This window comes from Neodiprion pinetum, chromosome 1 (assembly GCF_021155775.2).
Source record: "Neodiprion pinetum isolate iyNeoPine1 chromosome 1, iyNeoPine1.2, whole genome shotgun sequence".
NCBI lineage: Eukaryota > Metazoa > Arthropoda > Insecta > Hymenoptera > Diprionidae > Neodiprion > Neodiprion pinetum.
In genome coordinates this window covers 12,013,472-12,030,268 of record NC_060232.1, presented here as the reverse complement: position 1 = coordinate 12,030,268, position 16,797 = coordinate 12,013,472, and the positions used below count along the sequence as shown (strand labels likewise).

Genomic DNA, 16,797 nt, shown 5'->3' with positions numbered 1-16,797 from the left:
TCTTCAAAGATGCAATTTTATCACAGACCTTGAGTATTCTACGGTGGTATAATTACATGAGAAACAAAACCCGTGTCACTTTCCACAACGAAATGCGACGTGGAAGTGATTCTCGTCAAAAACAGATCAGTGAATTGTTGACTCACAGCCTCATATCCCTTCTGATGGAAATATTCATTGAAATCGTAACTGAAAAAAAAAAAAAAACTAAACTCACCCAAAATAAATTTTTATGCTTTTTACTCGGCAATACATCGAGAGTGGTACACTGTATTAGCTTTTTCCGTTAGAATCGATCAACTGCTGTCGGTAGCAATTTTTCTCCAGATTCCGTCAGATGTTTCATCGTCGCGCAATTCTGCTCTTTACAAACGTTCGAACACCGAACGTAAATTGGATTTTACTACCCGTTTACGAGTCGTTGGAAAGAATGCAGTACGACTAATTCAGGTTGATAAAAAAAAAAAATCTATAGCCGGAGCGCCGTTTCAATAATTGGAAAAATCGGTAAAGTAAGAAATAAAAATGAAAGTGATGAAAGTGATATTCGATGTGTCGAAAGAACCTTTCATTCAGCGGTATGTGTCGGAAAAATTACTACGAATTGAGTCGTAAAATACCTTCGAAAAAATTCTAAGCCTTATCATTTACAACCCTTAGTTTGTATCAGTGATTTCCAAAGGTATCTAAAGGAATATGTTTCAAATTTTCGTCGATTCGGGTGACTTCTGTATAACCCTACCAGAATTTAAAATACAGTTTTCTGGATTCTTGTACAATTCACCACGCAGTTTTCAACGGTGATTTCTTGGGACTTTTTCGTCTCCGCAACTACAGAAATTGAGGTATTGAAAATCTCAGCGTTCTACTAAAACAAGATTGTTGTTTGAACCATTTTAAATACAAGAATGTCAAATCTAATCATTTTTTCACATTTCTTACTTGAAAAGACTATTGTATTTTCAAAACAAAAGCGGATCAACCAAAAATCAGCTAGAAACATCCCACAGTTGAAAAAAAAATTCTGAACTTGTGAAAAACGAACATATTTCATTTGAATTTGAACATATTCGATAGTTGTATCACTTTTGGTTTACATGATTGTCATCCAGTTCAGCCTAATAAATTTTCGGTACAAACAAATCATTTCTCTGATAGATTCGTATTCACAGGCTTTTTTTTTTTTTTATTTTTTTTTATTCTGCTAGTCATTTTTTCGACACATCTCTCATGTTTTAAATGATGTGTAAGAAAACTGTTAGGCTCTATCACAATTCGAGCGTATATCACGTAACCTAAACATACGTAAAAAATTGATGGTCATATTCTGTATACACAGATCTGTGATCGTCAAACTAAAGAAAAACTTTGTTTAGAATATTCACAGTTCCACGAACACGCAGGTAAATTTATTCACACCACCCGGGCGGCAATTTGACACAAAGTTATCAAAAGATCACGGTGAAGGCGCACTAGATCATTGTAGTGGTTTGCTTTACGTTTACGACTGCTTGTACTCGAGTTAACCGAATGAAGCTGCGACAGACGTATGGATTGGACGTCGCGGGCTATTTTTATTTAAAGTTCAAAGTCACGCGTGTATCTCGTCGTCTGCACGCATCTCGCGATTTTGATACGTATGAAACATGACTCCGTACGTATAAAAATTCCACTAACTTTGATTATGTAACAGGATTAAGCTTCATCCAGCAGAAGCGGCCCAATGATTATGTTCAAACCGCGTTGAGTTGTGAACCGGTGAAACTCACCGGTAAAAAATGTTACGATCCAACAGATTCATCCCGCGCGATTCGCAATCTTACTCATCGTCAGCCAATCTAGACACCCTCACCGAAACGTTGAGCGCTGATTTCTGGCTGGTAGGTTTGGGGCAATTACAATGAGATTTGACTCGCTTGGCACGAGTTCGAGAGGAAGTGCGTATCTTTCTTGTTTACCTCGGAGGCAAGTCTCTGAGATGATGGAAAAGACAGCAGCATACAGCGACGGAAGTTATTTTTGTAAGTCTGGTTCCAAGAAATCAATTCATCAGGCATGTACGTACCTACGCAGCAAAGCTTTCTTTTCTCTCTTGGAAATCAGGTACGTCTTACGAAAAAGTGGAATACATAATAATCAATGCGAGATTTGATAATGCGGAATGACTTTGTAAAAGTTGGAGACCTTGGAGAAAATGTTAGACCTGGATATGTCGTAGCGGTGGGCGAGACTTGATGTGTCGACGAACCTTAAGGGACAACACCACTGTGACCCCCTGTTTTTTTTTACATTTTTCAATAATTTTTTTTTGTGGCAAAAATAAGAGATATTCGAAGAAATTTTTTTGCTTTTTATTCCTTGTTTATCAATTCTTCAAAAAACATTTTTTACACATTTTTAACGCCGCATTGTGGCGCTGAGAAAGCTCCCGCGTCAGGTGTTATTGTCCCCGCAGTGGTTCGCGGCATACAGAAAAAATCTCTTCAACGTCGACTTAAAAAAACATGCGCAGTGTTTTCGTTAACAATATGATATTTTGAAGTGCAGTGCGTAGGGATTTTGAAAAACATTGATTTTTAAAAAATAGCCACGCTTTTGAAATTAAAGAATGATTTTTGAGCAAAATTTCTCATCGAAAATAGGCTATAACTTTGATTATTATTGAGATATCGAAAAAATCCTATGCAGTACATTAGATAATTTATTTTCCTTAATACAGTAAAAATTTTAAGTCGATCGGATAAAATTTGCTTGAGTTTTGCTGCGGGCCGCACTCAAAAAAGTGGTTTCGAGAAAAACGCGTTCAAAGTTTTAAGTTTGTTAATTTGTCCCACTCCGGAGGCAAAAAAATCGTTGATATTGCAACTGATATCGCGGTATTAGTGTTCAATGATGGCCTGAGAAGCCTCATGAAAGTTCTGGAGACGTTGGGGATAATCATCGACCCAAATTGTTTCAACTTTTGCATTGAGACCGACGCAGCGCGGAGCGCTGCACCGCTTTACAAAATATTCAATATCTACGAAAATAATTATTTTTTCGACCTGGGTCCAACGGCATCTTAATCTTAAAAGTATTTTAGATTTTTTCAAATGGTTTTCAAGAAATCCATTTTTTGAAACCGTCACCGTAGCCATGCCGAGTTTCAGCTGTTAAACTGTTTCTGCCGGCGATGTAGTTGATGCAAATTTTCGAGGTTAGAATCTCAAATAATTGAGCTAGTGACTCGGAAAGGTTTGGAAAGCATTTGTTGTTGTGTCGGAGAGCTGATTCTTCAAAGAACGGTCGACATTTAATGCTTATGCTCTTTGAAAATTCAAACTCACACATTTTGTGTAAGTTGGCCCACCTGCATCGCAGACGAAAATATCGCTGCGGGAAGATTTCGCCGACCAATGAGATTGAATTATTTCGCGCATGCGCGGTTGATTTTCAAGTTTCAAAAGATTGTCCCGGTATAGCCCAGCAGAGCGAACAGTACCGAGGGGGAGAGCGAAGGGAGGGTTGCCGGTCTTCACCGATTCTTCATCCACGTGAGAAACAGTCTTATTTATCGGTAAGTATTGCATAATTTTAAAGATAATAGAAGATGGTCTTAGTTTCATTTTCTGAAAGATCTACCTCAGTCCATTAGTGGATATTGACTCCAATCATCTTTAAGTGGTACTCTTTTTAAAGCTGTAATACGATTCTGATTCTGTTGAATCTATCTTGCAATTTCCGCAATTGATTCAACCGGTATTCGATCGAATCAAAATTGATTGTTATCCAGATAGCAGTGATAAACCCTGAAAAAAGTATGTCGAATCCTCGATTGAACCCAATCAAAAATGCCAATAAAATGTTGAAAAGTAATTTATCGAAACAATCATTATAATAATAATATGTTGTTTGATAATAAAAATCAATAATGAGAAAGACGAAATGATTTCAAACTCTCAACAGGCGAGTTATAGAAAGTAACAATTTCCGCGGTCTTGACTCAGTAAATTTGTTATCGGATTTGCATAATCAATTATTGGTTCGAGGGGAAATTTATTTGCTCGTGATGGTGATGCACAAATTTTCATCGTTATCTTACCCTCATTGTTTGGCTCTATTCAACGCAACCAATATATTATACATTGAATCGGGAACAATGCCGCTGACGGAAGTAAATTTTTGCCAAAGTGATAAAGTGATGAAATTTCCGTTCCCAGAGGTGAGCGTCTCGGATAGCAAAAGAGAGAGAAATTCTGTTTCCAATGCGTTGAAAAAAAATTTTAGAAAATATTAAGCAAATTAAAGCAGTAATTGTCCTACAGATATGATAACTGTGAAAATTCGAATGAAAAGTGGTTCCGAATCATTCTCGACTGAGTTAAAAAATCCTCAAGGATTGTGTCTAGATATATTATTTCTTGTTGCCTCTTGACCCTTTCTTTCAAAGTTTTCAAGAATCCCAGCCTATCGGCAATTATTATTGAAGGATTGTGAGCTATTGAATCAATTTGTACGTTTTAAATTCTTCGATGAAAGAATCAAGGGTTTTAGTTATGTAAAGAATTGGTATTACTCAATCTGCAATGTTCCAACTTCAGAAAATTAATCTTCTCGAACCCGTGGAAAATTCCATTACATAATTTTCAACAAAGTATTCTGGATATTCTCGGAACCCTTAACGATCCACGCTTTGTTAGCGTGCTTTCAGAATGAAATATAAAACAACACAAAATAACTCAACGGTGTTATTACGTCATGACTGTGATGAATTCTCTGGACGCAAATGTACGGAGAAAACACAATAAACCTGACGAGTATGAAGTTTCGAAAACGTACAAAAGCACGCCACTTCAATACTTTGCCTGTATTTTTTTAATACCGTGACGATTCGTATTGGAAATAGGAGAAGAAACAGAGAGGGAGAGAGAGACGAATTTGGGTCGAGATCGTTTGCTAGATCTACGTAGTTGGATAATATAAGACGTGTCATAACGGTGAGTTGAAGCGTAAATCCTGGCGAAGTAGAAATTTTAACTGAATATAGTACAGAAAACACAAAGACTTGACTCACAATCTTTTTTATACATTTTTAAACATCGACACCGTTTTCCGTACATATTCATATGTTCGACTAAAAAACCTCTCTCGTCTAAATTTTATTTCACGGACAATTTTATCCTAACTCATCGTTTTATCTTTTTATTTATCCATACGTTATTCGTTATTTATTATGTGGTTTTTTTAAACTGTCAAGCTAAGTTTGTTAGATCTGCCACGAGCAGTGTCCCTTTTATACCGTAACTAGAGAATAACGAATTTGAGAAAGAGTGGAGAAATAAAAGAAAAAAATCGAAGTTCCAAAAATTATACGAAAGACTCAATTTCTCTTGGTGTCTGGCTTCATGTTTTTCTGTCGTTATCTGATTTTATCGCGTAGATTGATAAAAGAAACTAAATTCGTTACAAAACATTATTCAATAAGAAATAAGAACTGATCTTGAAGAGATGCGGTCACAGTTTGTCTCACGTTCAGATTATCTTAAACAAACTAGTTCTCCGAAAGATTTCTATGAAAATATCTCATTGCGCAACGAATATTATATTATTTTATAGACCTCAACTCTGATTATATTCCTCACTGTCTGTTTAGTTTTCATTTGTTTTCCTCTTTCTAAAATAATTAGTTAGACTTTTGTCATACCGTCGCCATCCGAAACCACTACACACATACAGAATGTGGTAATTACGCTGTCGTTTTTACCGCTGCCAACCGTGTTGTGTAGGATTGAAAAAGTGTAGGATTAAAGTGCGTAGGACTGATTGTGAACCGTATAGAATGACCCCCTCTAATTTGAAATATGTGTAGCGCGATTTACGGGTAGAACAATTTTGCGTGGGATTCAACATGTAGGAATGAAGGCTACTCCTGCCGTTCAGATCATCCTGTAGGACTTGTCGGGACTCCCGTTATTGGTCCTGGTGAATTCTTTTCGCTACTTCATAATTCACCCGCGTCTGATTTAGCATTGGAATTCTTTTAGTGCGACAGTTCTCGCATTCTACAGAATTATTTTAGACATTTTTCTGAGAATCCGTCATTCATTACTCGCAATTCGTATCTTTCGATCCATTCCAATAATCAACCGGACGTAAGAATGATCTAAAATAATCGATTTTCGATCAAATCGCATATTTTTTTCCGTCTAATCGAGTATAATCGATTATTTTTCAAACTCGATTAATCGACCGATGCGGTAATTTTTTTTCACAGTCGGTTTTTGTTTTTTACCCCCATGAATCATGCAATACAATATCAATTTATGTGATTAATACTATATTATATTAAATATTATATTGAATTATAAATCATCAAAAAAAAAGTTAAGAAATTTTGATTTCATATGCGCTTGAAGAGTAAAATTTTCAACGCTAATGCATGAATTTCGTACGGATTTTACCTCTACTTATTTTACTGCAAAAACGAATTTTTGGTTATATTTTAGAAATTGTCTGATTATTAATTCATACGATAATTTTTTTTTTTTTTTTTTTTTTGAACGTCCCCGTTGAACCCTAAAAATTTCATAATACTCAATACTCGATCGGAGCCGTATTTTCCGAGATAAATCAGGTGTAAGATTAAAATGGGACACCGATATAATAAATTATTACTGTATTTATTCCTTATACAGCGAATGTCTACATGATATTATTATGATTAAATTTTCTCGTGTGATGAACTCTTATCAAATTACAAATCGTCGCCATGAGCCCCATTTTTCGTTACGAAACTAGCGCATGTTAGACATCTGTTGCCTTGCAGTTCCCTGTTGTATTTAAAAAGGTATTACACGGTTGAAAGGTTCGCCAAGAACTTACAGCATTATCAATTCTTTAAAAATTTCAAAAATGTCTCTTTAAAACAGCATGTAATTATTCTTAAAAAACCTTTCTTTATGTTGGCTGGAAGCGTCATTTGTCTTGTCCGCACATCTAGATTCATTTTTCATGAACATGTAACGCTGAGATCATCTATCATTATTCTTCTTCTACCCTGTTTTCTTTCCGTTTTATCTGGTCTTATTCGTAATATAACTAATCAGTAAAAAGTAAAGAATATCATTGGTAAATTTTCACCGTCAAACTCTCAATCGTCTTCCATCGATCATTGTACATCGCATACATTGTCTGTTGACGGACGATAATTTATATTGGTTAATTACAATTGGATTATGCTATCCGAAAATCAATACCATGAGCTCGTATCAAACGTGAATCAAAAAGCTTCATTACTCGATACTACGAACCGGGTCTGGAATTTTGAGTGAAATCTGCTCTTCCATTCTCTTCGTGTAGCACCGTGAAATTGGCATATTGGAAAGCATGATGCTATTATTAAGCATCTAACCTTTCAATTATCACAAACATCTTTAAATCCTGTCGTTCACCTAGTTTTCTTCACTACGAAATCGATGACTCTGTATTCATCCTTTTTGTTTTCAAGCAAATCACATGCATGTAGAGAAATCAAAGTCCGCTGATCTGATATAAATTTTTTTCGAACGACTACCGAGCTCGACTCCCGTACGTGAAGCTTTTTTTAAACCCAGTCTTAGGAATGGCAGCCGTTGCCAAGATACGATAGAAATTCAATCCTGCTGCTTTCCGAACGCTTTATCATTGTTGTTTTTCACGATACAAATGTGCACTGTGCATTAAACATGTTTGAGTCGAAAAGAAGTATAAGCATAAACAATGCAGAGTACATCGATATAATGTGCAAAACGCAACGAGTACGTTAAAATTGAGTCCACGGTTACCAAAATTTTTCAAATCTGATGTTACATTCGATTTGAAGTAACGATGAGAATTAATAACTATGATTCCAGTAGAATTCGTGTCCTCTTCTACTTTCAAGATGCTCAAAAATCTACAACTTCGCATAAAACTCATCGAACCCTAGCATTTCGTTCAAATCAAGTTGAAAAAAGCTTTTATTGATACCAGTGAAAGGAAGTGGGAGAACAAGCGTCGAACCATAGGTATAAACGTATTGCGTATCCAACTCACAATCAAACGTGAAATTACGATTGTTACAACAAATCCCTTCGGAAAATGACGTGAAAGAAAAACACAAGCTATCGATCCGATTTCAGTGAGAGATTTCAAACTGTTGACGCATACTTTGGACGCTATTTTATTACGTTCATTAATTTTATCTTTTACTCCTCATATTATTAATCAATAATCGTGTAATGCGATTATAGTAATAACAATTAGCAATCGTACCAGAGTTATTATAACGTGAGATACTTTCTATATCATATAAATCCATTTGGTGAACATATGCTAAAGAAAAAATTAATCATGATGTTGCTAAAAAAAACGAATCAATGTTGGTTGCTTTACCGCAGTCCAGTTTCGCCATGAAAACTGAAGATTTCAGTTCTTGGGTAGCCGTATTCAAGCTCTAATTTGATACATCATGAAAGATGTAAAGTCATTCTTAATGAAAATCGTTACGGATATAATTCTAAAGTGAAAGTAAATTAGGTTTTGAAAATTTTTTTTCTTCATAACTTGTAATCTTACTACATACAAAATCACTTAGCATAGACTCATATACTGAGAGAAATTTTTAGTTCCGGTTACCGCTCAGTCTTTAACTATTTTCATTTTTTACCACAATCGAAAAATATAGTTCTTATAGGCAGAAAATGAAAATTAGTTTTCTAGCTGTTACCAGAAAGTCTAGAATCCGTTACTATTCTTTCTCATTAAAATCACTGTTACTATATTTTCTTGTAACTGTTGTGAAAATTTAATGCTTGTGCAACAATAAATTGATGTTAAAGCCTTATTTAACTAAAAAAGTAGAGTAAATCTCAAAAACTGATTTTGCGTTGCAATTAGCAAAAAAGGATCGAAAATAGCGCAAAATGATTACGCGCACCTCGTTTTTCGTAATTCCAACAATATTCAAACAGTTTTTTTTAACGATACCTGTTTTACTGAATTTTTCTAGTTACTGTAACAAATGAAATTTTTCTCAATGTAAAATTTTTGACACAGTTACTTGCGAGTAATAAGTTTAAGCCATACCGTTGTAGTACAAGCTAATTAGGGATCTTAATCATTTTGCTTAACTGAATGAGCTTATCCTTACCCGTTCATCCTGGATGCTGCAGTGCAGGAACACTTTATGCGACCTTACAGTAACTGATAATGTAAAGTCGCATCGTGTTCCGATTAACAACGAGTAGTAGATGGTTATCAATAAAGCATTAATCGTTAAAGCAACGTTGGCCATATTGAGAAAAGTGATACTTCCGTAGTTTAAAACGTCAACAATTTTGATACGTGGTTTAAAGTTTTAAATGGGGTGTCGTCTATCCGCAGAGCGTACAAACTGGCGTATATTCAAAAGTTTCTACATGGTCTTTTCCTGAAGGGATTTACTAAAGTAACTTTATCCGGCAGTTAGCTGAAATGGACCCCGTGAAGTAGAAACTGCATTAGGTTAACTTTCATGATATTACTCTGATTAGCAATTTTTAGGTTTAAAGTTTCTTGCAATGGAAACCACCTCCATATGCTGAATTGTCTTATGGTGAAATATTCTGAGTGTATTTATACGTGTTCGTTAAGGAGAAATTTTGAACAGTTTCCACTTTACAAATAAATCTCTGTTTTAATACATATAATCATTTTTTGTTTTTCATCCGTTGAAAATTTCAGCTCTCTATCTCGATGGACAACCATGCCAGTAACCGAAACATTTTTAGGGTATTACTTCTTGCGTCGAAATAACTTAATTATTTCGTAAATTTCTGATTCCATACAAGATAAGAAAGCTGTTGGTTTGAAAAAATTTGGACAATGCATGGGAAATTTTTTCCAGTCAAAATTTCATATCATGTACGTGAATTTGCTAATTTAGAATTGATTGCATCAATGCATAATAGATCTACAGAACTTACGAATCCCTAAAGTTGTTTAGAGAATAGAACAAGTAAAGAACTATTAAATTTCATACCGATACGAATTTGGCTGTTGAATTTTCCAACTGCTTTTCACTTATAAAATGTTTCTTAGGGTAAAATTTCCTGACAGATCGAACGAGTGACTTTGAAATTAAAAAATAACAATGGTTGACTGTAAAAAGAAACTCGCCCAGAATAGCGTTTTTTTGCTGTTGTTAATTCGCACCAGTGTAAGATTTGAAGTTTACAATTATGCATAAAAATAAATGAATACAAAAAACAATATGAGATACGAATCTTACCTATTCCACGAAGGCGTTGAAAAGTGTGTCCTTTGTGTGTACACAGTGACAAGCATTAAATTATTAGATGTATCTACGAGGGCACTACGATATTATCAGAATTAATTACAGAAGTTTTAATGGTGGATTTGGAAATAGGAACACGATGTAAGTAATGAAGTGCGCTGCAAGCGCTTCGCGGTGTTGAAGTGCGCGTAGATTATAAGTTCAAGATTGAATTATTCAAAATGAAACTTTGTAACATTGATTAGTTAGCAGCAGAGTAACTGTAAATTGAAATTATCGGATTTTCCAGAGTTCGTTGTACGCGCTTTAATTAAATATCATAAGTAGAACGCTTTGAAACGTGTTTATTCTACGTATCTAGGCTGCGAATATACGAATCAACGCGCAAAAAGTTTGCCATTAAAAATAATGACGATACAGGTCAGCAAAAGCTGAATCTGACTTGGTTTTTTCTATGACAAAACAATCAAATCATTTGAACTGGTATTACGATACAGTGTGGAGGGTTCTTACAGCAAGAAAAATTTATAGCAATTGTTACTATTCAGTTTTTAACTATTTTTATTTTTCATCATTACTGAAAAATACAGAAATGCGGAAGAAATTAAAATTGATTATGTAGCTGTATTAAATAAAAAATCTAGTATGTGTTACTGTTTCTTTCCTTTGCTTTATGGCCACTCGTACTTGGTTTTATTTTACAAACTTTACCGACCAATACTGCAGTACTTTGGATTAACATCAACTTGTTGACCTAAGCTACATTGCATAGTTTTAGACTCGGTTTTAGTTTGACTGTAACAGTTATAATATCGCGCATTTAATATCGAGTTTCAGAGTTATCGACAGAATCCATGCTGATACTCGTATGTATCTTCCATAAATTTATCAAGGGCTACGTTATCTTCAGGTAACCGAACTAATAAAACTTGTGGATTTTTAGAACAGTATGGTCGAACATTAACAATCGGCATCTCGATCATTTCACTGAGAGACATTTTTAGTCCCAATTACCGCTCAGTCCTTAACTATTTTCATTTTTTTCCACAATCAAAAAATATAGTTCTAGGTAAAAAATGAAAATTAGTTTTGTAGCTGATACCAGAAAGTCTAGCATCTGTTACTATTCTTACTCATGTTGATCTGTTACTATATTTCTCAGTGATCGTGCAGGCTTCTTTTTTCAGCGACAGATAGTGGAGATGTATCCGATGTAGTATCAGTAATTTCCCAAATTTAATATCTTCCTCCAACTGTAATTGGAGTCGAAATTAAATTCTAACACGTATAGATGCGTATTATGTTACATTATTTTTCTCCTTTACCATCGATGTCTTTTTTTAGAGATTATTCTTTCATCTTTCAAACTGATTTCAAAATTGTACATAAAATAATAATTTCACAAAGAATGATGAACGAAATTAATAACCATCCAGATGATCTTTTTAATCGGTTCAGAAAAAATCGAAGAATGCTTGGAAGTTGAAATCAAATTTAAGTAATATCTTTCTTCATTGGTGGTGATAGATTCATTTTAACCGTTATTTAACTGTGGCGTCGCAAAGTCATTTCCATTAAGTTTTCAAAAATCCGTAAATTTCGAACAATTCGTATTAAATTTACAAATGCACTGATCTAATTTCAGTATATAAAAGTATTTCTAGAAGCTGACAAAAATTCTTTACTTGAATTCCGATTACCAGTTTTGCTAAATGTACCTAATAATAAAATACTTTGCTTTCATTAAGTCGCGTTTTACGAGCAATTTCTGCGATATTTAGTAAGGTACTCTTAACTCAAATAATTATGTTCCAGTAATCTTAATTAAAATCGACGTTATTAAAATGTGACAAATTCTTGTTAACGAGTATTCTGCCTTCCTTACATTTTATTTTGGCTCGTTCATTTGCGATGAAGTAAAAACTCACTGAACACACTGCTTGATAACGCTGTTTGCACACGTATAATTCCCGGACAAAGAGAACTTAAGTAATTTTATTCCTCCGTCTGACGTCTTCACGACGCTGGAGTTGACGACGAATGACGCAGGTAAGTATTGTCTGTTAGCTGTGACGTAGAGAAGCTTCCAAAAATTGAGCTGATAGGAGGCAGCGGGTTGGGATTAACGATATTTCACTTCATGATAGATTAAATCTCCATTGGTTCAAAGTTTGAGGCCCCGCTGACTTGGCGTGTCATATACAGGGTGTCCCGTTTCAGCTTACACAGCTGAATAACTCAAAAAATTGCAAGCCAATCAGAAAATGTTTCAAAGTACCGTTGTTGAGTATCGAAGGGCTGATCCAACTTTGGCGCTGAACTTCATTTGTAGGGTTATTTGAAGGTTAACTTGTGTTTTTCAAGTGAAATAACCCTTATTTTTGACCTCGGATTCTGAAAATGCGCGGAACTCATCAAAAATCATTGCGTAGTAAGAGAAATATCGATTAAGGTTACTTGAAAAAATTCTGGGATACTGTTTAACTACGATATTTCAAGGCAAATCAGTTATCTTTGCAAAACGAAGTTTTGAATATGAAAAAAAAATTTATGAAACAACAAAAATCATAGTCCACGGAATTTTCAACATTTTTAGCTGAAAATTTACTGAGTAACTCTCAAGACGCAGATATTTAAGAAAAAAAGACAGAGATACTGCATGATGAAAAATAGGTATTTATTTGAGTGAGTGAAGTTGAATTTTTGGAAAAAGGATGAATTAACGGTTTTTATGATATTTAATTTTTTATCTTGGATCAAATCAGATTATTTTGGATGTTTTTCATGATGAGTAATTAATGACAACTTCTGAACAAAGCATGTAATAATACAATTTTATTGTTTTAATTATACTTTTCTTTCTTTAGGTAAAAAGTAGCTGAAGCGTAAAATTAGGAATTGAATAACGGATTGGACAAGTTTTGTCGAAAGATTTTTTAATAACGTAAAATTTTATTCGTTATCCGCTTGCCAGTAATTAAAAATTAAAATTATGATTATCGTTTGAAAACAAGAGTCTGCCTTGACCTGAATGTGGAGCTAACTGCAGATAAAGTAATTAATTCACGGCCAATATTGATGTATAATCTCTGTATTCATGAGGCTCTTCCATGACTAAAAAGTGTTCTTTATACGCGATTGTTGCAAATTTTCCGAGACAATTAGTCGTCAGAAATTTACATATCAAAGCTTGAGATCTCTGCTAAAATTCATTCGGGGCATGTTTCTACGTAGGTTAACAAGTAACAAATTCTTCGTGAGCAAACCTGAATTTGAAATTCTTTTGTTTTATTGATATTCTCGGAGTAAGGTGGGTAATGCAAATTTAAATTCATGCAATAATATAAACTTGTAAGGGGCATCCCCTTATTATGTAATCCGATAGTAATTACACATTGTTAGAAGTTACCCTACAGTTTGGCAATCTGTAATTGATTTTGGACTGCGCCCCAATGAAACCCAACTCAGGCTGTACACTGACAAGTGAAACGTATCTCGCTTCATACACTTGAAGTTTCGATCGATCGAGCTTATTTGCAGCATTTCAAACTGCCCAAGTTACCGTAATTCTTCAAATATTTACCATGGAATGTCGATATCAACACCGAATTTTATTAAAATTTATTGATGAGAACTCCAGGCAAACTTCGTTTCCGAATGAAGCACTATAAGATAAAAAATTTGGTTAGCAAATATCACATAACACAAGACTTGATCGTTGAAAACTACACAACATCAAGAGTAAACATGCAAGAATTATTTTGCATTTTGTAAACTTTTACTTCAAAGTGACCAACGTTTAATTATATGAAGATCAACACGTGTGAAACTTTGCTTTTAAATTGGTATCACACTATAATTTTACCAAAAGACTGGACTTCAAATTCGGAATGTGTGAAATTCTCAAATCCACCTAAAGTGATACTATAAAACTATGTTTACTACACCATAAAGTTGTACGAAGAAATCTGTGGACAAATTCGAGGATGATAGTCGCTTTGAAATCATCAACGACTTACAAGTGATTTCCTGATGATTGCCAATATTAGGAAATAATGAAATATGTAGCTTGAATTCCGCTAATCTTTAAGTGGTTCCTAAACATTTGAAGATGTTCGGCATATTGCTGATTTCCAAGTGACTTTCAATATTAAAGTACAGCTCGAATTTTAGTAAGTTCCGGTGGTTTTCAACTGATTCCTCAAGTAAATGACCCCTTGATTATGGTGTTTGATCCTGCATTTGGTAGTTCATATTTGGAAAACAAGATGTCAATGCCCACGTCATGGCAATTCTAATTTCATCGAAGCTTTTAGTGGCTAAAATATAGAAAGAATGTTTTAACAATCAGGATAGACAGAAAAATACATTACGTAAAACAGAGCATTATACATCTTATACATGCTAATACTCGAATTTATGACTTGAAGAATATATGAAACCATGAATCGTGTTTAAGTACTTATTCGCCAACCGTATAGCTTACATCGCGTACGACAAAAGTTTTCAACCCACATCATCATAAATGAATAAACAGAGATTGACGAAGTAACAGGGCTAGATGTGATTCTTGCTTGCCAATCGCTGAGCCGGGTCGATGAGCACTTGGGACAATGAATCTGAGACGGCTAATTTTTTACACTAGACAGTTACGTTGGCAATACAGAGAAACCTACAGCGCCACAGTCGGCCGAGCGCGAAACAAACTCAATCTCAATAAACGAAACATAACCCATGACTGTCGAATCTAACCTTAGAATACGCGTTGACTGAAGAACATAAAGACGGATACCCCTGGATAAATTTTTGTGACCAGTTTTCGGCGGGCAAGTGGGCCCAGGTGGGCCTGGGAGCGCAGGAGGGTTCTGTTCTAGCGACTCTACCTAACGAGCTCGCTCCGACATTCGTAGCATCCAAAGTAGTATCGGTATGAAAGCTCGTGATTGAGACGGTACAGAGTGACTTGTCGACTGCGACTTAGAAATGTCGATCAAGTCGATCATCCCCGTGAGAAGAAGCGTAATCGCGTCCACCGCCAACCACCCCCGACTACCTCCGAGCACCTCTAACAACCGTCAACCACCTCCAATCACCTCCGATGACCTTCGTCCTCCTCGTCCACCTCGTCCCCCTCCTCCTCCTGCTTCACCTCCGCCACTCCCTCGTCATCCTCGTTGTCCTCGTCCTCCTCGACCACCTCCGATCACTTCCTACCACCTCCAAACACCTTCTACCATGTTCATCCACCTCCTACTACCCCCTGCCACACTTAACCACATCCCAGCACTTCCTACTAGCTCCTACCACCTCCAACCACCGCCAACCACCTCCAACAACCACCGATAACCACCTTGGGTTATACCTAGAATAGTAATAAATATTTTCAGTATAAGAACACATCAAACATATTCTGTAAGGATTAATATAATTAATTAATATGTAATAAATTGTATCAGCGCATTTGAAGCTACTGAATATGTGTTTGCGCTAAGAATGAATTCAAATAATTTATTGTAAACATGGCAAGTTTGAAATATTTTCGATGAAATATAATTACAAATGCCATCAACTAATATAAAAATGTTTTACTCACCGAGCACATATCCTTGTGTTCCTCGTCCACCTTGTTCTCCTCGTCTTTCTCGTCCTTCTCCTCGTCCACCTCCGACCACAGCCAACCACCGCCAACCATCTCCAACGACCACCGCTAACCAACTCTGGTTATACCTGGAATGATGATTAATATTTTTAGAAAAATTAGAACACATCAAACATATCGTGTAAAGATTAATATAATTTTTTTTATTTACACATTTTACCAAGAAGATTATGAGAAAATTATAAAAAATTATATAGAAATTTTATTAGCGCATTCATAGCTACTGAATTTGGGCTTACGGGAAAAATGAATTGAAATAATTCATTGTAAACGTGAAAAGTTTAAAAAATTTCAAATAAAATATAATTACAATTGCCATTAAATATTAGAAAAATGTTATACTCACCGTGCAGAAATAGAAACATAGCTTTTTGTTACTGTTTACATGAAAATAGTTGATCCCACTCTTACTCCTGGTCCTACTCCTGATCCTACTGCAGATCCTACTCCTGATCCTGAGACTACTACCCCTGATCCTGAGACTACTACCTCTGATCCTACTTCTACTCCTGATCCTACTTCTCCTCCTGATCACACTCCTACTTCACATCCTACTCCTGATCCTATTCCTGGTCCTACTCCTGGTACTACTTCTGATCCTACTTCAGATCCTACTCCCGATTTGACTCCTGATGCTACTCCTGATCCTAGTCCTGAGTCTACTCCTGATCCCAATTCTGATTCCTCTCCTGATCCTACACCTGATCCTACTCCTGAGACTGCTCCTACTCCTGATCCCACTTTCACTGCTACTCTTGATCCTGATCCTACTGCTACTTCTACTTCTACTCCTGATCCTACTCCTACTCCTTCTCCTACCTCTACTCCTAATTCTACTCCTACTTCTTCTCCTACTTTTATTCCT

At 35.4% G+C, this 16,797-nt stretch overlaps 2 protein-coding genes across 6 annotated transcripts in view; one reads left to right on the top strand and one right to left on the bottom strand.

Moving 5' to 3' along the window:
- The window catches only part of LOC124217858 (neuropeptides capa receptor-like), a 41,417-nt gene extending 39,567 nt beyond the window's left edge, over positions 1-1,850 (bottom strand). For 2 of the 5 annotated variants that reach the window (XM_069136634.1, XM_069136635.1), the window contains exon 1: positions 1,306-1,648. In XM_069136634.1, coding sequence (XP_068992735.1) covers positions 1,306-1,324 — 19 coding nt within the window. In that variant the 5' untranslated portion in view covers positions 1,325-1,648. Of the gene's footprint in view, positions 1-1,305; positions 1,649-1,677 lie in introns of those variants that run through there. The other 3 variants (XM_069136668.1, XM_069136670.1, XM_069136672.1) reach the window with 3 other exon arrangements.
- Positions 1-16,797, top strand: part of LOC124221706 (uncharacterized) — a 65,866-nt gene that overhangs the window by 44,190 nt on the left and 4,879 nt on the right. The window lies entirely within an intron of this gene.